This window comes from Lacerta agilis, chromosome 17, assembly GCF_009819535.1.
Source record: "Lacerta agilis isolate rLacAgi1 chromosome 17, rLacAgi1.pri, whole genome shotgun sequence".
Classification (NCBI taxonomy): domain Eukaryota; kingdom Metazoa; phylum Chordata; class Lepidosauria; order Squamata; family Lacertidae; genus Lacerta; species Lacerta agilis.
The window spans coordinates 37,493,699-37,516,093 of NC_046328.1; the positions used below are offsets into that span (position 1 = coordinate 37,493,699).

Genomic DNA, 22,395 nt, shown 5'->3' on the forward strand with positions numbered 1-22,395 from the left:
TGCAAATGGCGGCCACATCTACTTTCAGATGCTCTGGGTCCTGCTTGTGGGCTTCCCTTTGAGGCATCTGCTTAGCCACCGAGGACACAAGATGAGCCCGCAGGACCAGGCCAGTGGTCCTGTTCTCACAGTGGCCAACCAGCTGCCCCGATGGGAAGCCTGCAAGCAGAATTCGAACTCAAGAGCGTCCCCACGCATGTGGTTTACAGCAGCTGGGTTTTCAGAAACATCGATGCCTCCCAACTGTGAGGACAGAGCCATTGTCATTTTTATTATTTATTGAATCTGTATACCACCCTAGACCCATAGATCTCAGGGCAGTCCACAACATAAAATCACAATATAAAAACAAACAAACCACAAAATGCTCATAAAAACAAAAACAACCTAATAATCCCCGCCTTCCACAACAAATTTTTGAAAGGGCATCAGATGTCAATCAGCCAAAAGCCTGGTTGAACAGGAACATTTTGGCAGGTTCTAGTAGCCACTGAAGATGGTGACAGCAGTCAGGAAATTAGAAGACGCCTGCTTCTTGGGAGAAAAGCAATGACAAACCTAGACAGCATCTTAAAAAGCAAAGACATCACCCTGCCGACAAAGGTCCGTATAGTTAAAGCTATGGTTTTCCCAGTAGTAATGTACGGAAGTGAGAGCTGGACCATAAAGAAGGCTGATCACCAAATAATTGATGCTTTTGAATTATGGTGCTGGAGGAGACTCTTGAGAGTCCCATGGACTGCAAGAAGATCAAACCTATCCATTCTCAAAGAAATCAGCCCTCAGTGCTCACTAGAAGGACAGATCCTGAAGTTGAGGCTCCAGTACCACCTCATGAGAAGAGAAGACTCCCTAGAAAAGACCCTGATGTTGGGAAAGATGGAGGCACAAGGAGAAGGGGATGACAGAGGATGAGATGGTTGGACAGTGTTCTCGAAGCGACTGGCATGAGTTTGGCCAAACTGCGGGAGGCAGTGAAGGATAGGCGTGCCTGGCGTGCTCTGGTCCATGGGGTCACGAAGAGTCGGACACGACTGAACGACTGAACAACAACAAGTAGCCACTGATAAACCCTCATTCTCCCCATTTCTAGATCAGTTTTCAATCGGATTTTGTAAAAGTGCTTCTGAAAATTCATCTGAGTTTTAAGGCGAATTTCTCCCAATGGACACATTATTATTCTGTTGTTTTTTTTTTTACTTACAATTTTGCAAAATGTGCAGATCTGCCTCAAATGTAAGCGTTACTTAGAAAGGAAGTTGTGTGGCCCTTGGAAGGCTACCCAGAACGGAATGTGGCCTCCGGGAGAGAAGAGGTTTCCAATCTCTGGGATACGAATGCTGGGACCCATGCTGTAAAAAGAATTTGGGGCCGCTAAGATAATGGGGTGGAAATTCTAGTCACCCCACCTCACCTGCTGTCTCTGAACTCCAAATCTTTTAAAACCACCTTAATAGATTCTTTTAAATAAAAGCACACACCCCAAAACGATACGATTTCTCACCTGGGCCGGATCGTCTTAACATCTTTCCAGCAGCCCGAAAGAAAAAAGCTAAAAATATATCTGTTGATGCAGCGCGTGAGACGGAAAGGCAGGAACTTCCCTGAAGATATTCTCACAGGAGAATTTTCCGCACAGATCAACCACCCGGTTTCCTCACCCACAACAAACCACAATAATTGGGGCCACCGTGAAGTTGCAAAATTCATCCAAACTGAGGTGGGGGGGGTTGGATTTATAACAGCAATGTCAGAGAGAGGGACAGTGCCCCACCAGCCTCAGCCAGCCAGCCAACCGCCACCTTGCAGAGAATAGAAGCATGAGCTGAAAGGGACCCCCGAGGGTCATCTAGTCCAACCCTCTGCAATGGAGGAATCTTTTGCCCAACGTGGGATTCAGCATCTCATGCTCAACTGACGGAGCTATCTCTCACAACCCATCCATGGGGCGACTCTGCCTGCCAGCTTCCTCCTCCTCCTCCTCCTCCTCCTCCTCCTCCCTTTTGGTGTTGCTCCTTGCGGAACTTAGCAGGGGGCAGGATAGGGAGAAGGCGGGAATGAGTTGGCTCCGCCTCTCCTTGGCTCAGGCTCCACCTACTGCCAGGTTCTCAGCCTTGCGCCGTGCTGCCACTGGATGGCGGGCAGAAATGGTGAGCCACTCTGGTGCTGCGGTGGGTGTCAGACTAGGCCCTGGGAAACCTGGGTTCAAAACCCCACTTGACCCCGAAGCTCACTGGGTGGCCGTAGGGCGGCTATAGTCTCTCAGCCGAACCCACCTCACAGGGTCGTTGTGAGGATAAAATGGAGGCAGAGAGGAGAACTATGCAGGCCTCTTTGAGCTCCTTGGAGCAAAGGCGGGGTATAATTATAAGACTGAAATACTAAATTTTGTAATTATTACCAGCAGATGTTGTGAAACCTAAACACCCTTGAACCCTCGCACCTTGGCTCCAAAATAACCATGCAGTTAGAAGCATTTATAAACCTCTTAATTTTTTTAAAGGCTTCTAAGCATTGTGCAATTATCTAAAAAAAAAACACAACCAAACAGTATTGGCAAAAGAAAAATTTTAAAACCCCAAACAGCATTATGAGTTTGGAGAGGAGGCAGATCCCCCTAAATGTGTTATGATGTAATAAAGTTGTACCGCAATTGATCAAGGTTTGGTTAAACTTTGCCAAAGTTGCACAGAATCCCCTTGGACTGAGTTATGTTAAGGAGTCTCAAGCCAGCTGGGCAGAGAGCTACCTGGATGGGCCATGAGCAGAGGCTGGAGACCAGAGATGGCCCATGAAGGGAACCATCAGAGGGCGAAACTCAGAGGGGCTCCTTAGTCCAGCAGGAAATATAAGGCAGTGTTTGGGTTTATGTTTGGGCTTTATGACTTCTGCCAGTTTATTCTCTGCATGGTTTATTTCTATCCTTAGAAACACTAATGATTAAACAGTGCCATGCATGTTGTAAATGAATTCAGTCATCGTTGATGTTACCTGGAAGAGCAAACCAGGTGTGTGTCTCCAGGTGACAGTGTGATAGGAAATAGGCAGAGACCTTCATTGCTTCATTGAATACTCCTGAATTACAGGACTATTTTCAAAAAGGATCAAAGAGGGAAAGCCCCAAATGAGTGTTTTACTTGTGGGTTTTTCTAACCGAGGATCTCGCATTCCCCACAATGAAACTGAGTCTATTTATTTAAATGGTAATCCTTCGCCACAACGATTTCTACGCATATCAAAGGCATGCATCTTTTTTTCAAAGAAAGAGGGATGTCATTTAATGAAGGTAACTTTGAGTCTTCCCCTCACCATTGATTACTTTGCTGTCCTACACACGGACCACCTTATTGACACTACTTTCACCAACCTTGCATGCACTTCAGGATAGATAATGCTAAAGCTGTTTTCAGTCATTTGCATACTAGGTAAAGGTAAAGGGACCCCTGAACATTAGGTCCAGTCGTGTCCGACTCTGGGGTTGCGGCGCTCATCTCACGTTACTGGCCGAGGGAGCTGGCGTACAGCTTCCGGGTCATGTAGCCAGCATGACTAAGCCGCTTCTGGCGAACCAGAGCAGCGCACGGAAACACCGTTTACCTTCCCACCAGAGTGGTACCTATTTATCTGCTTGCACTTTGATGTGCTTTCAAACTGCTAGGTGGGCTGGAGCAGGGACCGAGCAATGGGAGCTCACCCCGTTGTGGGGATTCGAACCACCGACCTTCTGATCAGCAAGCCCTAGGCTCAGTGGTTTGACCCACAGCGCCACCCACGTCCTAAAGGGACCCCTGACCATTAGGTCCAGTTGTGGACAACTTGGGTTGCGGTGCTCATCTTGCTTTACTGGCCGAGGGAGCCGGCGTTTATCTGCAGACAGCTTCCGGGTCATGTGGCCAGCATGACTAAGCCGCTTCTGGCGAACCAGAGCAGCGCAAGGAAATGCTGTTTACCTTCCCGCTGGAGCGGTATCTATTTATCTACTTGCACTTTGACATGCTTTCGAACTGCTAGGTGGGCAGGAGCAGGGACCGAGCAACCGGAGATCACCCCGTTGATTTGAACTATTGCATACTATCCCTTACCCATTGAGTCAATCACCCATCTCCTACTACCCTTCTGAGAAAACCCCACCCTCCCACTATATATAAGGGTCTGGTGACTTCTGTTTCAGTGTATCTGAAGAAGTGTGCATGCACACGAAAGCTTATATGCAGAACAAACTTAGTTGGTCTCTAAGATGGCGCTGTGGATTAAACCACAGAGCCTAGGGCTTGCTGATCAGAAGGTCGGTGGTTCGAATCCCCATGACGGGGTGAGCTCCCATTGCTCCGTCGCAGCTCCTGCCAACCTAGCAGTTCGAAAGCACGTCAAAGTGCAAGTAGATAAATAGGTACCGCTCTGGTGGGAAGGTAAACGGCGTTTCCTTGTGCCGCTCTGGTTCGCCAGAAGCGGCTTAGTCATGCTGGCCACAAGACCCGGAAGCTGTACGCCGGATCCCTCGGCCAGTAAAGCGAGATGAGTGCTGCAACTGGACCTAACGGTCAGGGGTCCCTTTACCTTTACGGTGCTACTGGATAATTTGTATTTTATTTTATTTTTATTTCAGTTGTTTTCCCGTAATGCATAGTGAAACTATGGAACCGGCTCCCAAAGGAGGCAAGGACGGCCACCAACCTAGACAGCTTAAAAGAGGATTTGGACAAATTCACAGATGGCCATTAGCCAGGACAGGCATGCTTTGCGTCCACAGTTGGGGGGCAGCGATTCTTCTGGACACCAGTTCCTGGAAACCCCAGGAGGGGAGAGAGCTCCTCTTGTGCCTGAATCCTGCTTGCGAGTTTCCCACAGACATCTGGTTGGCCACTGTGAGAACAGGATCCTGGACTGGGTGGGCTGTTGGCCTGACCCAGAAGGCACTTCATATGTTTATCTTCACAGGTGGACACACACACACACACACACACACACACACACACACACACCATAAACTGTACCTCAAAGCAGGCCTGTCAAACAGCTGACGTTGCCTGGGACTTTTCTGTGCAAAGCAAGTCAAGATGCAAGCGTGAGAATCTACACCAAGAATGGCTTCCTTGAGGAATGGATTTGTAGATTAAATGAATATTTAGTTTTGACAAAATTAACGGCAATTATCAGAAATCAGTCGAATCGAAAATTAAAAAAAGGAGTGGAAATGTTTTGACGATCATATGGTAAAGTATTGCTCAAAAAAAGACACGCTAATACGCCTAGATTAAAATGTGAAGCATTAGATGGAAGAAAAATTTGTAAAGATAGAAAATAAGAATGCATAGAAAATCTGGGAAGATGATAGAATGCAAAGATTGCTGTAACTAATATAACTGGAAGGAAATCGAGTTGGGGCAGAGGGAAGTGGGAGGAGGGAGAAAAGAATAAATATGATTGATTGACGATATATAAAGATATGGGGGGTAAGGGTGGTGGTTGCCATATGTGTGTAGTGCAATGCAATATGAAAAAATCAATAAAAATATTAAATAATAATAATTTTAAAAATTGGCTTCCTTGATCATGCAGCCTCCTTATATCTGAGGCAGGGCGGGAACGCTCAGAGCTGATTCACACATGTCTGCCCATCACTTAAGGAGTGCATGTGCAAACAGGGCTATCGTGCTAGGGAGGGGAGATGGAAATCTGTCGAAAAGGGCATCCCAAAATGATCACAGGGCCAGAGCCGCTTCTCTAGCAGGTTGGGGGTTTTTCCAGCCCATGGGCCAATCTTGGTCCACCGGGTTGGTGGGGAGGGAGCCCAGTTTGGCCAATGAGGCCATTTCCCCAAACCACACCCACCAGTCAATCAACTGACATCACCAGCTGATGGGCAGGGTTCAATCCTGCTGCTTTGCCAGTGCATTCCTTGCAGAGAACGGCCTGCAAAAAGCACAGAGTAGGACTGATCTCTCTACTTATCAGCTCAGCTCCTGCTTCTGGGTGTGTGTGTGTGTGTGAGTGTGTGGCGGCTTCCCACCGGTTGGCCCCCATGACTAGATCGCTGGTTAGATTCCACAGAGACAGTTTTTTTTTTTGTTTTTTTTTTACAGGCGCAAACATTTCGGGCGGCTAGGCAAAGAGGAGCCACACACAAGAGATCAGACCTATATACAGAACGAAAACCCACATTGCACAGCCCTATGGCGAACCGAGTGCCAGGCCGGGCGATCACGTTTTCCTGGGCATCCTTGCCCTTCCCAGCTCGCCACTGCGGAGTTCATGCATAGTTTGAAAGGTGGAAAAACTTGCTCCAGAGTGATTCTGTTCGCCCCCATTCCCCCCTCCCTCCACCACCCTTTTTCAAAAATTCATGAGCAAAATATGTTCCTTTTCTTCCAAGCTGCAGTGCTGAGTTCTATATTTAGCTTCCCTGCCAGCGAGCCTGTCGCAAGGAGCAGCGAGGCGGAAAAGCAAAAGCCGTCACACTCCAGCGGGCCCATCTTGCGGCGCCACGTCAGCTGAGCGGACAAGCCGCCGGCGGTAGCTTTCCCGGGAGAGAGGGGGAAGGGGTGCGTGCAGGACCAGAAGATGGTTCTGTGCAGCCTCCCCTGGGCCGAGTAGGAAAAAACTGCCTGCAAGTGACCGGGCCATTGGCAAAAGAGGTGGATTGGTCCATGCCCCCGCTAACCGGTGCGCTGCAAACTGAAATGTGGAACGGGGCAAACAAAAAAGCCCCCACTGTGGACTAGGAACTTGAGGATTTGTGTCAGGCCGGTAAGCAGCAAGTCTGCTTCAAATTTCATCCTGTCCATAAACAGCAAATCATACAGAGATACGACAGGCACAGTCCTCCGTGGACAGGAATTTCTCCGAGTCTCCGCACCAAAAGTGAATGAAGGCAAAAGTCGCGCCCTGTGCGGAGGTGTAGCAGAAACATCTGCCGTCCTGCAGAGGCTGATGGGAAGGAAGGATGCCTAGAACAAGGACTCATCCAGAGAGGCAGTGGGAAGCCCTCCTCTTTCAATAGGCGCTTTTGAGCTCCATGGCTTTATTGATTATTCCCCACCCCACCCCGGAGACATCCAAGGCCGCATCCTCAAGTGCCGAATCTGCGCATGCACGCCGCGCGATTTGGTGCGTCTGTGCATGTGCGAACCGCCGAACCTGGAAGTAACCCGTTCCGGTACTTCTGGGTTCGGTGCGTTTGTATCCCGTGACGAGCACAACCCACAGCGTCCGCAACACAAGGTGCGACTGTAATAAAATACAAACAGCTTATCAACCTGACCATTTTTTTTTAAGTACACCGTCCAACAGACAACAGACAAGCACAGCACATGTTGGGCTCGAGGGATTTAGATGAGTTCAACGAAGGCAGGGGCTGTGGGTCACCGTCACCCTGGCAAATAGAGAAGATGAATTTTAAAAAAACCCGTCATGAATGATGCAAATGGGCTGCTCTTTGCATAATCTATTCTGTTTCTTCCTCCGCCAAGCAGGCGCAGAAACCTCGGTTGCTGGAACATGAGTGCTCAGACGCTACAAAGACTTGAAAGGGAGCCCTGGGGGGGGGGGGAACCACACTTTGTACACGCACAGAGTGAGGCCTCTGTGATGGCTCCTTCATATTTTCCATGGTGGAATCCTGACATTCAGAAAACAGGTGCTTAAGCCCTGCTGGGCCCTTAGAGGGTGCAGAGCAGACAGAAATCCAACTGGCGCACTGGCCCTATAGCTGCCTGTCAAATTTTATTTCATTTTTGGCCTGCTGTGACTCTGCTATAAGGATAGGAAAGGAGCTCTCCAACCTTCCGGAGGCCCGTTTGGAAATCTAAGGAACAGCCACGGGCACCACAAAACCTATTTCAAAGAAGAAAAAAGTGGTCACACTTAGGAAATCAATACCCAAAGAGGAGAATCACCTACATTGGGGTCAGCAAACTTACCGCGCCTCGGTCCGGTGTCTGCAGCGCCGATCGCGCGGCGGGCCGGAGAGCGCGCCCCCATACGCGTGCGCACACACTATTTCCGGCGCACTTCCGGGTCGGAGGAGCACCTGAAATAGCTTGTGCACATGCGCAAGTGTTATTTCCGGTGCACATCCGGGTCGGAGGAGGCCTGTGGGCAGCCATGCAGCACAGGGCCGGGAAGAGCAGGCGGCAGGGGTCGCCGGGGGGCAGATAAACAAGTCCCTCGGGCCTGATCTGGCCCACGGACCTTAGTTTGGGGATGCCTGACCTACATACACCCCAAAACAAATGCAACATAGACAAAAAAGGAGGCGATGCCCACCCAAAAGCGGGCACAACGCCCCCCCAAAGGTCAGCAAACAGACAAAAAAATCTGGGGCACCCACGTTGGGTAAAGAGGCACTAGATTTTATCAGACTGAGTTCCACTCAGACTAGATGCACTGAAGTGACTGAACCGTGGGTAGGCAAACTAAGGCCCGGGGGCCGGATGCGGCCCAATCACTTTCTCAATTTGGCCTGCGGACGGTCCAGGAATCAGCGTGTTTTTACATGAGTAGAATGCACCCTTTTATTTAAAATGCATCTCTGGGTTATTTGTGGGGCATAGGAATTTGTTCATCTCCCCCCCCCCAAAAAAAAATATAGTCCGGCCCCCCACATGGTCTGAGGGATGGTAGACCGGCCCACGTCTGAGAAAGGTTGCTGACCCCTGGTCCAGAGGTCTGATATTCTGATGCCATTGATTTGCCCTGGGTAGGATTCACATTGGATACAATTAATTGTGGGGAAAGGCAAGGCGAGGCAGTGGAGTGGGGTGTCTGGAGAGCTGCACCCCACTTTCCGGCCCCACCCATGGTTTAAAAAGGTGGCAAAAGCCATCAATATATATGTGTGTGTGAGAGTATATGTATTTGGGTGTCCATGGGGGAGGGTTGCCCCCAAAATGAACCCTACACCCCAGATTCCCAGCTTTCTTTCTTTCTTTAAGAGCAAGAGCATTCGAAGAACCTGAGATGTAATGAACATATTTTTATATCTCACTCTAAACAGGAATTTGGAAACCGCTTCACACCTAGGAAGAGGTGGTTTTCATTTGTGGAGGAAAGACCAAAAAGCACACACATTTGCTTGTGAATTTCGGCCTTAAAAAAAACAACGGTGGACAATTCGCTTTAGTATGGGAGGGGGGAACACCCCTTTGAAATGAAAATAATGCCAAAGGCTGTTTTGTTTTTTAAATGATGGTTTCACTGCTTTATTCTTTTCGTGAACTGTTTTGAGGTTGTTGTGCTGTTGCTTTCAACAACCAATCAGTATCTACCGGTATTTTTTTTAAATGAAATAAACGAACAAATATGAAACAAAATCCATAGGCCCTATTCTTCTCATTTTGGGGTGAGAAATTAGCCGGCTTCACCTTCATCCAGAAAAGGTGTGTGTTTGCGTGTGCAGTGGTACCTCGGGTTGCGAACGGGATCCGTTCCGGAGCCCTTTTCGCAACATGAAAAGCCCGTAACCTGAAGCGCCGAATCTGCGCATGTGCACAGCGCGATTTAGCGCTTCTGCGCATGCGCGAATTGACGAACCCGGAAGTAACCCGTTCCGGTACTTCCGGGTTCGGCGCATTCGTATCCCATGACGAACGCAAGCTGAAGCAAGCGTAACCAGAGGTACGACTGTATTAAGGTTGCCGGGTCAGCAGCACCCTAGACCCTGAAAACTGAGAGCCCAAACCGGAGACACAGAGGCGGCCCCTGGTGATATCCAGAGGTGGTTCCTGGAGATGGAAGTTAATTGGGAGAGGAGAGCCCCCCCCCAACCCCGAGTGTCTATGCTGTAATTTGCAACCAGCTCCTGCCAGACTGAAGCTTGCCCCGTCTCCTTAACAATTCTCTCTTTTTTGAATTTTTATTTATTTATTTCATAGATAAGACAAAACAAACAATTATTATTCCCACCGACAAAAATACATACATTAAACCAGAAAAAAGCCAAGGAAGGAAAAAGAGGAAAAAGAGAAAAGAATAATATTTGTACACCCATATGACTTTCCTCCTCCAATACTCATCATCCCTTAAACTTTAAGTCCTTATTTACGTTGCATCTTACACTTCTCGTCTTTAATGTTCTAAATCTATTAATTTTTCCTAGGTCTACTTTACAGACTTAACCTAAACATACCAACCTGTTTTCCTTAGAACAGTGTTTACTCATGTACTCTAGAACAGTGTTTTTCAACCACTGTTCCGTGGCACACTAGTGTGCCGCGAGATGTTGCCTGGTGTGCCGTGGGAAAAATTCCAGCCAGAATATCAGCTTTGTGTTCAGCCAAACAGGCCCTGGTTGCGCACTGAATAAAGTATTTTACAATTTTTCATATTTCTGTTTACTTACTATTTCATAATAAAGTAATTATAAAATACTTTCTTTGTGTTTATTTGATTCCTATTCAAGAGAATTACTTTATATATAGTCAATATAGGCACAGAGTTAATTTTTTTTAACATTTTCTAATGGTGGTGTGCCTCGTGATTTTTTTCATGAAACAAGTGTGCCTTTGCCCAAAAAAGGTTGAAAAACACTGCTCTAGAAAACATCGTTATTATTAATTTCTTATTGTTATTATTCAAGGCCCTCTCACCAACCTTGGAGACCGAAGGCCTCTACCTGCCGCCTGGAGGAGGCCAGGCGAACCTGGAAACTTCAGGTGGGACCTGGAGGACTGGAAACCCTAATATATATTATCTCTCTGTGTGTTCCCTGATTGTTTGGGCTTTGATTCGCAGTCCCTTGGGGCCTGTCTGCATCCAGCAATGCAGTTGGAACAGCAAGGATCTTTCTCTTGGCTTCTGAGTCTCCATCTCGACCCCAGCCTGCCTTCACCGAAAACTTCCACTTCTATCCCTGAACACTAGAGTCTTTTGCTGATGCCTGTCTGTTTGCAAAACACATTTCCCCCCTTTTAAATGATGGTTGCATCATTTAAAAGGAACCCCTGACCATTAGGTCCAGTCGCGGACGACTCTGGGGTTGCGGCGCTCATCTCGTGTTACTGGCTGAGGGAGCCGGCGTACAGCTTCTGGGTCATGTGGCCAGCATGACGAAGCCGCTTCTGGCAAACCGGAGCAGCGCACGGAAACGCCGTTTACCTTCCTGCCGGAGCAGTACCTATTGATCTACTTGCACTTTGACGTGCTTTCGAACTGCTAGGTTGGCAGGAGCTGGGACCGAGCAACGGGAGCTCACCCCGTGGCAGGGATTCGAACCGCCGACCTTCCGATCGGCAAGCCCTAGGCTCTGTGGTTTTACCTACAGCGCCACCCACGTCCATCTACATACCTTTTTGCAAAGCCAGCTCAGGATACTCTTTTGGGGGACTAACTAAGGTCAGAGAGAGGGAGACGAATGAGGTATCGGATGAAATCACAGAGCATGGCAAAATAGCAGGGGAGGAAATCGCACTTTTGCCCATTCGTCCCCTAAATCAGATCAACTGAACAAAAGAAGAAACACACACACACACACACACACACACACACTACAGCCATACCCTTCCCACTCCCCACTCCCTCACTATATTTAAGGATCTGGTGACTTCCGTTTCAGTGTATCTGAAGAAGTGTGCATGCACACGAAAGCTCATACCAAGAACAAACTCAGTTGGTCTCTAAGGTGCTACTGGAAAGAATTTTCTATTTTGTTTCAGCCATACCCTGTAAGAGCTCTCTGGTTTCAGTGAAATCAGATTCACATGGTTCAACTCACAAAGAGATAGATCCTCTCAGTAAACTTCACAGCAGCCACATAAGGTGGGCCTGTGGTATTGTATCCTCACAACAAAATTTAATTATCCAAGTGATGGCTGCAGCCAAAGCAGCAGCACCCATGCATTAAGAGAGAAGTCGTTGGGGCCTGTCTGCATTGAGCAATGCAGTTGGAACAGCAAGGATCTTTCTCTTGGCTTCTGAGACTCCATCTCAACCCCAGCCTGCCTTCACCGAAAACTTCCCCTTCTATCCCTGAACACTAGAGTATTTTGCTTGGGGAAACTTTAAGAAATTTAATGTATAAAAAACCACTTGCAAGGGAGACCAAGAAGTGTGTGTGTTGAGGGGGGCAGAAAAACTCAGAAAAAAACAAGCAAGAGGGGGAACAGAATAGGGTATCTTGGCCAACTGGAAGCCTTGGCAGGAGTGTTCCATGCTGCAACATTTTGTTGCAGACCCCATTTGTTACCCATATATTACAATTTTGGGGAGGGTTGGGATTAGGGATGGGCAGAGGTGTCAGTTTTCAGTTTCTCACTTTCCCAATCTAAAGTTCAGTTCTCCACACTTCCACCTCAGGTTGCAAATCTTTTTTTTTTTTTAAGGTCCTCAAGAAAATTCACCGGTATTTTAGTGCAATTTTCTCCTAATATCCACATGTTCGCATGCAGTTTTAGCCTAAGACACATATTTTAGCAAAGCAGTTCCCCCTAATACAACATGTATTTGTACATTATACGCCTTCTTATGCACACTTTACCTCAGTATATGCATTTATGTACACATCACGGGTGGAGAACTGGATTGCAAAATTCGAACGGGTGTGAGTTTTGCAGGAGGGCTGCATTTCGGTCCGTGAATTGTTTTGGAAAGTGTGGATTCAGTCGGTTTTGCCTTTAAATGAGAATTCTTTGTCGAATTTCTCCCCCTATCCCGTGGTTGCTGAGCGACAGCAAATTATCTAGAGGCAGTCCAAAGATTTCTGTGTGCCAGATGAGGTCCATTGGCCTCTGGTACCCTTTACAGGGACTTTTCACAAGTTTGATTTTGTCACGCCCGTCTAAGAAATCTGTCCCAACTGACGCCCCTCTCATTTATTCAACTCTGCAAGGCCCAGCACTTCCTTTGCACCTGGCCTAACCTATCCCCCCGTCTCTCAGACGAGGGGATGCCAACTGACCGTGAAAAACCCAGGCTAGTCTGCTCCTGCGCCCATTTCAGCAGGCAGATTTGCAGGAAACTAGGAAGTGAAACCCTTGGCAGCATGGAAATAACGTAGGATCAGCCCAAGCTCTGCTTGCTGTTACAAGTCTCAGGAGCAGGGGCCGGTCCACGAAGATGGCGAGCCCGTCGAGGTGAGATTTAAACCAGACACAATTTAAACCACATCCTGAATCTCTGTGTTACATCAGTTGTCTGGTGGGTAGCAAACCACTGTATGCAGACGCAACCCTTTCGGCCGTTCAGATCTGAGGGTTGCTGGTGGGGTCAACCATAACAGGAGCTGAGGAAGCAGATTTATACCAAGGCAGACCCTTGGTCCACCCAGCTTCCGGCTGTTGACACGGACCAGCAGAGGCTCTCCGGGGGTTTGGACAGGAGTCTTGCCAAGCAAGATGCTCTCCCACCGAGCTGTGGTCTTTCTAGAGGAATCGTAGAACTGTAGAGTTGCAAGGGACCCCAAGGGTCATCCAGCCCAGCCCCCTGCAATGCAGGGGTCTCATCTAGAGCATCCATGACAGATGGCCACCCAACCTCTGCTTAAAAAACCTCCATGGAAGGAGAGTCCACCACCTCCTGAGGAAGACTGTTCCACTGCCGAACAGCCCCTGCTACCAGAGGGTTAAGTATAGCGTCTAGATCAAGGGAAGTAATAGCACCACTGTCTTCCGCTCTGGTCAGATCTCACCTGGAATACTGTGTCCAGTTCTGGGCACCACAGTTCAAGAAGGATACTGACAAGCTGGAACGTGTCCAGAGGAGGGCAACCAAAATGGTCCAAGGCCTGGAAACGATGCCTTATGAGGAACGGCTTAGGGAGCTGGGTATGTTTAGCCTGGAGAAGAGAAGGTTGAGGGGTGACATTATAGCCATGTTCAAATATATAAAAGGATGTCATATAGAGGAGGGAGAAAGGTTGTTTTCTGCTGCTCCAGAGAAGCGGACACGGAGCAATGGATTCAAACTACAAGAAAGAAGATTCCACCTAAACATTAGGAAGAACTTCCTGACAGTGAGAGCTGTTCGGCAGTGGAATTTGCTACCAAGGAGTGTGGTGGAGTCTCCTTCATTGGAGGTCTTTAAGCAGAGACTTGACAGCCATCTGTCAGGAATGCTTTGATGATGTTTCCTGCTTGGCAGGGGGTTGGACTGGATGGCCCTTGGGGTCTCTTCCAACTCTATGATTCTATGAAAGTTCTTCTTGTCTGGAGATGGCTATCACATCTCCTCTCAGTCTCCTCTTTTCCACACTAATCATACCCAACTCCCTCAACCGTTCCTCATCAGGCTTGGATTCCAGACCCATGATCATTTTGGTCGCCCTCCTCTGGACACGTTCCAGCTTGTCAATGTCCTTCTTAAATTGTGGCGCCCAGAACCGGACACAGGATTCCAGGTGCGCTCTGACTAAGGCAAAATAGAGTGGGACCATTAGTTCCCTTGATCTGACACTGTACTTCTGTTGATGCAGCCATTAGCTGGTTGGGGTTCTGGGGGGAGGGTCCTTTTTTTTTTGCAGAGGGGGGCTCCCGAACTTCTAGATTCTGTCTTTTGGCAGAGAGTCCAGGCTAGGCCTTTGGGAACATTGTTTTGGGTCTTTTTCTTTTTTCAACCAAGTGGTATATAAATCTTAAGAGATAAATAAAACAAATAGTTCACAAAGCCCTAGGCAACTTCGTTCTAAAGTTACTGGGGGACTGCCTGCTTCCAAGATCGTCTGATGGGCTGCCTCTGGTGGTTCTCCCCAGGCCCCAGGGGTTCGGCTGGCCTTAACTGGCTCTTTATTGCAGCGGGCTCTGCCCTGTGGAACTCCCTGCCTCTAGAGCTTCAGATGGAACCACCCCTGACTTCTTTCAGGTGTCTTTCGAAAACTGAATGCTGCTTAGACAGGCCTCCAAGACGAGCTTCTCTTTTCCACCATCCAACGAGGTTCTATAGACGTTTCCAAATTGTTTTTTTTACGAATATTTATAAATGGTGTTTTCGACATGTTGCAAGCCGCCTTGGAAAAGTGGGTTATAAATTGGCAAATAAACGAGCAAATAAAATGCTAGTCGTGCCGGAACAGGCAATGGGGGTAGGATCCTTTTGGCTTCCCGGAAGGGTCCAGCTGTCCATTGCAACGGAAATAGTGTGTTGGGTCTGAACGGGCCTCCCTTGGGCTTGATCCAGCAGGGGTCCTTGAAACTCTCCCAGGCCACGCCGTCTGAGCCAAGGGGGCGGTGGGGGGGGCGGGAGGCCTGTCTACCTTCAAGCCCCTCTACCTGACTCTCCTTTCCTTGTTTGCTTAGTTAGTTAATATGCTCCTACATTATAACGAGCCATTCCCGTTGGGGCAATTAAGAGATTAAATTTGGCAGCTGTTCCTGTTCGCTCTGATTTGGCAATTTCCGTATCCCTCCCCCACCCCTGGCCCCAAATCGGGGGTTGAGCAGAACCAGTTATCACACTGCCCTGGGCAAAATTAATTTCGTATCTCTCCCTCACACCCCCCCCCTAATGCCCCTCTTCCTCAGATCTTGCTGTACCAAACTCAACCTAAGGAACAAAGAGCAGCAGAGTTGAATCTTCCGCACCAGTTTTACAGAATGAGAGAGAAATGGGCTGCCTGGGGGGGGGGCAGGAGAGCAGGCACGAGAGCTCCCCCTGGCTTGGGAGCAGGGCCGTCTTAAGCCTATCCGGCGCCATGGTTCAAAGATCCCTCCGGTGACCCCCCCCCCCCGTCAGCTTTGGACTTCCATTTTCACTCACGGACCCTGCACCGAGCTCCTGCATCTTCATCCGCTGCAAAGCAGGCAGCAGCTCACCAGGTGCAGCTTCCCCCCCCTTTCCCCCGTTGGTAAACAGCCTTCTCGTAAGGCGCAGCGGGCAAGATCCCGCACACATCCGTGGCTAAGTTGGCATCGATGGTGACAGACAGGAAAAACGGGCTGACCTCCCTGGCCGGCTGTTTGGGCAGCTGAAAGCTGAAAGCTTAGCACGGCCGCCTCGCCTTGGCCGGGATCCACCCACGTTTCCCTCCAGGCAGGGAGCAGCTGGAGGGCGGCTCCTCTGATGGGACGGAGGCACCGGGCATGGCATGGGGCAGAATGGCAGAGGCGGGTGAGGCTGGCGCTTCCGGCGGGGCTGGAGGGTGCTCCTCCGGCAGGGTGGAGGCTCCAGCCACCCTGCGGCATGGCAGAGGTGGACGAGGGCGGTGAGCTGATGCCGAGAGGTGCCATGTCCAGCCTCCGCCTCTTCCCTGGCGCCCTCCAGAACGTGGCGCCATCGTTCCCCACGCCGCTAGCCTCTATGGCTAAGACGCCCCTGCTTGGGAGTATTTGTCCTGAGAGGGGTGGGGTTCTTCTCCCCCTACAGGATTTTCCTTATTACCTAGCCACCCCTGAGATTCTGCTGCGCGCACACACCCCACAAGCAACCACCCGAACTAGCGAAATAAAGGCCTCCTTCACCATTTCCCAAAGATCCTTCTCAAAGAGTTATCTAAAAGCGTGCAATGCTGCACAGCTGGCTGGGGCCGATAGGAACAAGTGTGGTCCAAAACACTTGGAGGTCTCCAGTTTGGCAAAGCCTTCCCTATATTTCCTTTAAAAGAAAACCACCATCAGCTGTGCTCTAAGGAGTGTTTCCCTTATTTTGGGGGTGTATACAGACAGACCAAGGAAATAAAGGCGCCACAATCATTCCTGACATTCAGAGAAAACCTGAAGGCAGCCCTTTTTAGGGAAGTTTTTAATGTGTGATATTTTTGTATTTGATTTCTGTTGGAAGCCACCCGGAGTGGCTGGGGAAATCCAGCCAGATGGGCGGGGTACAAATAATAATAATAATAATAATTATTATTATTATTCCAGATTTTGTTTTTGATTTATTTTTGGCACACGAAGGACAGCTGTCCAAATCCTCCTGGAAAAGGAGGCCGACTTTGCCCCTTGGATTGTTTAAAATATTTCAAGTTATATAAAGACAGGGTGGAAAAAATTACCAGACCCCTGCTGTCCTATCTCCCTGCCCCGTGGTGCCTGGAACATGGGGTTGTTTGCTGTAGGTTTCGGAATTTTGTGATCGGACAAGATCGGTAGGTAGATCCTAAACATGCTGGAGGCTCCCTGTCTTCTGACTTCCAACCAGCCTGTGGTTTGGCCCTCCCTGCCACCTTCCTAGCCCTGAGTTTCAATTTTGTCCTAGGAGAACACAGCAGGGATGAGGTTGGGGGCAATCGAGAGTTGGCCCCGCCCATCGTTGGCTCTGACTCCGCCTACTGTGGGCCTCCCTGCCTTCCTTCCACCCCACCAGTCTCCATGCGACCAACCACCAGTGTCTAAAAACTCTAAAGATTAACGGTGCAAGACAGGAGACCCTCTTGAGCGTGTTTACTCAGAAGCAAGCCTCTCAGGTTTTGGCGAAGCTTGCTTCAGTGTAAACACGGTTTAGGAATGTCAGCTGGAAGCATCATCCCACACAGGTTGGCTCAGAAGGAAGTCCAACAGGGCTTGTTCCCAGGTAAGTCTAGAATGGATTTCAACCTCTCCGTGTCTCCCTGTATCACGGAAAGTGAGAGGCCATTCAGTTCTGGGTTATGTAAACGATAACCTGTTGGACATCCTTCATCTCTGGCGATTAGGCTTGTGGAATGGGTGAGCAAGGCAAAAGAAGGAAAGCTCATTGCCAAAGCTTTGTGGTTGTTAGGTGGATATTATATAGACCAAGCATTTTCCAACAGGCAGATTGTGATCTACGAGTAGATCACTGGACATCTGCGACAGATCACTGGTAGATTATTGGCTCCCCCCAAAGAAGCTGAACAACTGTGGCTCCCCTATAATGGGGGGGGGTAGATCACTGCCAGTTTTAAACTCTGAGTAGATCGCAGTCTCTTGGGAGTTGCCCCCCCCCATTATAGACATTCCAACTTCTTACTTCTATGCCAGAGGTGCAGAACCTTTCTGGTCTGGCCGTCAGACCAGATCTTTCTCTCCCCACCCCTGCCAGGCTTAATTTGACAGGTGGGTGGGACCAATCACCCGTCAATCATCCGGCATCACTTTGACATCAGACGCTGCTGCTGCGCCCCCACGGCCGGGACTTCAAAGCGCAGCACGGGCCGTTTCAAAAGCACATCTGCAAGCAGCCCTTTCCTGCTCTTTAAACCTCAAAAACCTTAGTTATACTTAAGGGCAGGCTTCCTCAACCTCGGCCCTCCAGATGTTTTGAGACTACAATTCCCATCATCCCTGACCACTGGTCCTGCTACCTAGGGATCATGGGAGTTGTAGGCCAAAAACATCTGGGGGGCCGAGGTTGAGGAAGCCCTGCTGAAGGGTTTGATCCACCAGCTCCGCTGAAATCCTGTCTTCTATCAATTTAAAAGCCAAAGAGGTGTCTAGTTCTTTAGATTAGGATGGTGGTGGGTTAGGATCAGCCTTGCTAGGTTGCAGGATGTGTGAAACAGGAACCTAAGACCTTAGCACTCATGTCCGCTAAAGCAATGTTTTGTTTTCCCATGGAAAGATTTCGCTTCTAAAAGATTCCTTGGTGGGCTCAGGGGTACTTGGACTCTGCTACAAACTCGCAATAGCTAATTATCATGCATTGTTAACGTTTATTACCCACCTTTCCTCCAAGGAGCTGGAGGCAGCACACATGGTTCTCCCTCTCCCTACTTTGCCCTCGCAACAACTTTGCGATGGAGGTTGAGAAACAGAGAATGGCTGAATGGGGTTCTAGTTTACCACCACACCACAACTGGCTCAAGGCATCCAGAAACATGAAGAAAAAGTACTGGGGGAGGAAGGAGGGACAAGAATTTGCCTGGGGCAAGGGCCAGGAACGCAGAATGTGCCCAGGAAACCGAGGGCGAGCATCCTGCCTCCGTTGGCATAGCCATTGCGGCTAGCAGCCAGTCATAAGCCTGTCCCTCCCTCCATGAGGACAAGCCTGATTCTCTGAGCAAGGGTCGCCATGTGCTGCCCTCTAAATCTTGCTGGACTACAACTCCCATCCTCCTTGCCTGTTGCTGCACTGGCTGCTGGGCGTGAGGGTCAGAGGACCCCCTGAGAGGGCTGGTCAGGTGTGGTGGTGGTAGGGAAACAACCACATTCTGAACCGAAACAGCTTCTCCTCAGAACACCCAACCTTTTCCCTTGTTCAGCTTCTGAGAAACAGAGGCTACTCAATGAATTCTAACGAGAGAGAGAGAGAAATTCAAATTGCAGCGTATTGCAGATTTAGAATATGCTTGTGTTTTTCCAGACCTCGAGGTTCGTCCTCTGCCTCCAAGCCTTGCATGCAAAACCTGAGGGAATTGGTTTGTTAATTGATCTTATTTTATTGCCAGTGTTTTGCAACACCAAACATTCAATGCCACCAAACACGAAACTTTAACTCCTGCTCAAACATCCTGTTTGTTGTTATTTTTTAATGGGGGGGGGGAATATCCCACGCCCTGCAACTTCCAACATACTCAGACTCTAGGCCTCAACCTCGATTCATTTCCCTTCTCACAAAGCTTGCCAATTCCTTTTTTCTGCCCTTGCTCCTCCGCCTTTAATAGCAGTTCAATTCATTGGAACTTGGGGTGGCGTGCCAGGTGTGTGTGTGGGGGGAGAGGTATTTTTTTCATGGCACTGGAGATAAACAGGGTCCCCTTGTAAACACCTGTCAACTGAACCCTTGTCCGAGTCACAGAAGCCCAGGCTGATCACAAAAAAGCTGGCACCTTCCTCACCTACCAAATACCATCTGCAATAAAACGAAGAGAAACAACAAACCCAAGAGCCTCACACCTGGTTATTGTGTTCCCAGCTGGCCTGATGCGTGATCAATTCTGTTTTCCTAGACTTCAAAGACAAGAGCAGCTTCAAATGGGCTCAGCAAATGTTCCTTCTTTCTCTTATTGCCCCCCTCTCCCAGTCCCAGCAGTTTACGAAGCCAAAACAATTTTTCACGGAACGGTGCCGAAAATACCTGCCAAACAACGTCCATTAATCAGGGTTTTGGATCAGCGAGCCCAGACACACAACGAGACGCCTCTTGCCTCCCGCCCTATCGGTTGCCAAAATTTGGATGCTGATGAAATCTCAAAATTAAGGGAATCTGGACCACATGGATTTTTGCCACTTTAAAAAAAGACAACCCCAAACCCCTTAATGTTCTTAATTATATCCCATTCCCTTCCTTGTGTTCCTTCAGGGTCTACTAAATGGATTTTGCTCTGCTTTCTCTTCCCTCTAAAGCATCACTTGAGGGCAAAGCAGTGTTTACGAGCCAGGAAATAATAACAACAATAATAATAATCCTATATTGCAACTTTTCCTGCCACTCACCTACAAAAGTTTGATGCGTCTTGAAATGTGGTTTTAAATACAATTCAAGCAAAATGATTTCAGAGTTGGCTACTCTCTTACGCAGCTGAGAATAAAGGCCTGGGAAGGGGAGGCATCCACAATGAGGGGCAGTTTTGTGGGGGAATTTGGAGGGGAAATGATCCTGCAAAAATAATAAAAACCACCCAAGAAAGATGAAAGCTTTCTTGTTCTGAAAACCAAGAGGTCTCCAGAGTTCTGTTGAACAGGCATGTTTAAATCTGGAAATCGTTGTGTGTGTGGGGGGGGGGGGGTGTTGCAATTGTGTCACCCAGTATTGAGCTTCAGCTAAAATTACACCTTGTTTCCTCTTCGAAAAGGTGGTTTTTAATTTTAATTTCCATTTTTTTAAAGAAAAGGCAAAACTTGATAAGCAATTAGGTTACAAAAATTCAGAGAAGCTCTACTGTCACGGGTATAAAAAACAACACCGTGGATTTATTTAGCGACACTTTAAGAGGAGAGGCTTGACCCCCCCCTCCCTCTTTTCAACTCCGAAAAGAGGGAATGAACTGGAGAAAGGGTCTGCTATCTTTTGCCCCCGCGCCTGCCTCTCTCTCTCTCTCTCTCTCTCTCTCTCTCTCTCTCTCTCTCTCTCCCTCCCTCCCTCCCAATCTCTCTCTCACACAGCGCAAAGTCGGTGGAAATCTGCTCAAAACACCCTCCCCGCTAAACGATTCCTGCTCCCCTGCTAAGTTTGGGTCCTCCCCTGCAGCTGGCTTCCAAACCTTACTCCACACGACTTCAAGAAATCAAAATCTAGACGCCCCACCCCCTCCATCCCATTGACTCCATCCAAGTCTCTAACCCAATCCTGTGGATGGTTAGACACCCAGAGTTCTATTCGTGGTGCCCTTTTTGAGGGGGGGGCCGAGGGGAGAGGGAAGAAATCTACTGGCTCTCCAGCTCCGGCCATCTGTTACCATCTCCCTCCCCCCACCTCTTCCTCCTCCTGGAAAAACCGCTTACCCTCAAATGCCTCGCTTTGCCCAGCCCTCCCTAAAACCTACAAACTCCACGCGTAACGCTCGCCAGTGACGAGTCGAGCGGTGCTTTCTGAGCGACGAATTTATCTGCTCGCTTAAAGCTGTCCTTTTTGTGCACCTCCCCCGCCACCGGTAGTACAATTCCAGGCGATACTTTGAGCTCAGAATTTGTTTCCTTCTTCCTCTTTCTTCTCTCTCTCCGACCCCCCAACCCCAAAGTAGTGTCCCCTCCGGCTTTCTTGCTCTTCTCCCGCTCCCACCGCTGCTGCCACCAGCGCATCCAACGCGCGACGGTACCGGGCCGGGCGCAGAAGAGCTTCTTGGTTGCGCGTAACGCGCGCCTTCTTACCTTTATGCATGCCGGTGTATTTATCCTTAATGACTGTCAACTCGTAGATTTTGCCGAACTGCTCGAAGATAGGCTTAAGGTCCTTCTCCTCTAAATTCCGGGGGATTTGTCCAATGAAAAGTTTGATGGCGTCTGGTTCCTTCATTGGTCCAAAAAGGAGCAAGCTGGAGCGAGCCTCGAATTCAGAATGTTAACCAAAAAGGGAAAAAAAGAAAGAAAGAAAAGGGGGAGGGAATCACGTCGGAACAAAACAAAGAAAAAAAAGGGGGGAGCAGAAAATCCCAAGCTGGACTTGGTGGTCTTCGTCTTGTATGGAAACAAAGAGATCAAAAGCCGGCAGCAGTTTAGGAGACAAAATTTCCCTCCAATCTCGCTTTAATTGAACGGCATTTCCGTCTGCCTCGCTTCTCTCCCAAATCCTTCAATTATTATTATTTTCTTTTAAAAAACAAAAAAGGATGAGGAAGTGTGGTGGGGGGACGAGAAAGAAAGGGACAGAGAGATTTCCCTTCCCTTTTCCACCCCCCCCGGGTGCAAAAAAAATACCATAAAATTCCTATTTAAAAGATAAAAATAAAATAGTAATTCTTTTTGTTAAAAAAAATGCAGAGAGTTCTACGATTCGGCCTTATCCCAGGGTCGCGGGCAGCCCCCAGACCCTCATTCTAATTCTTCTGATCAAACAATTACAAAGCTTGCAAGCAGTTAATTAGTTTATTGATTAACTTTCCGTGGCGCGGTTGAGATTCTGGGGTTTCTTGTG

General features: G+C 48.7%; 1 protein-coding gene across 1 annotated transcript in view; it reads right to left on the reverse strand.

The window, feature by feature from the left end:
• Window positions 1-21,842, reverse strand: part of CELF3 (CUGBP Elav-like family member 3) — a 75,021-nt gene extending 53,179 nt beyond the window's left edge. The window contains exon 1 of the mRNA XM_033135774.1: window positions 21,633-21,842. Coding sequence (XP_032991665.1) covers window positions 21,633-21,777 — 145 coding nt within the window. The 5' untranslated portion in view covers window positions 21,778-21,842. The remainder of the gene's footprint in view (window positions 1-21,632) is intronic.
• Between the last annotated feature and the right edge of the window lie 553 nt (window positions 21,843-22,395).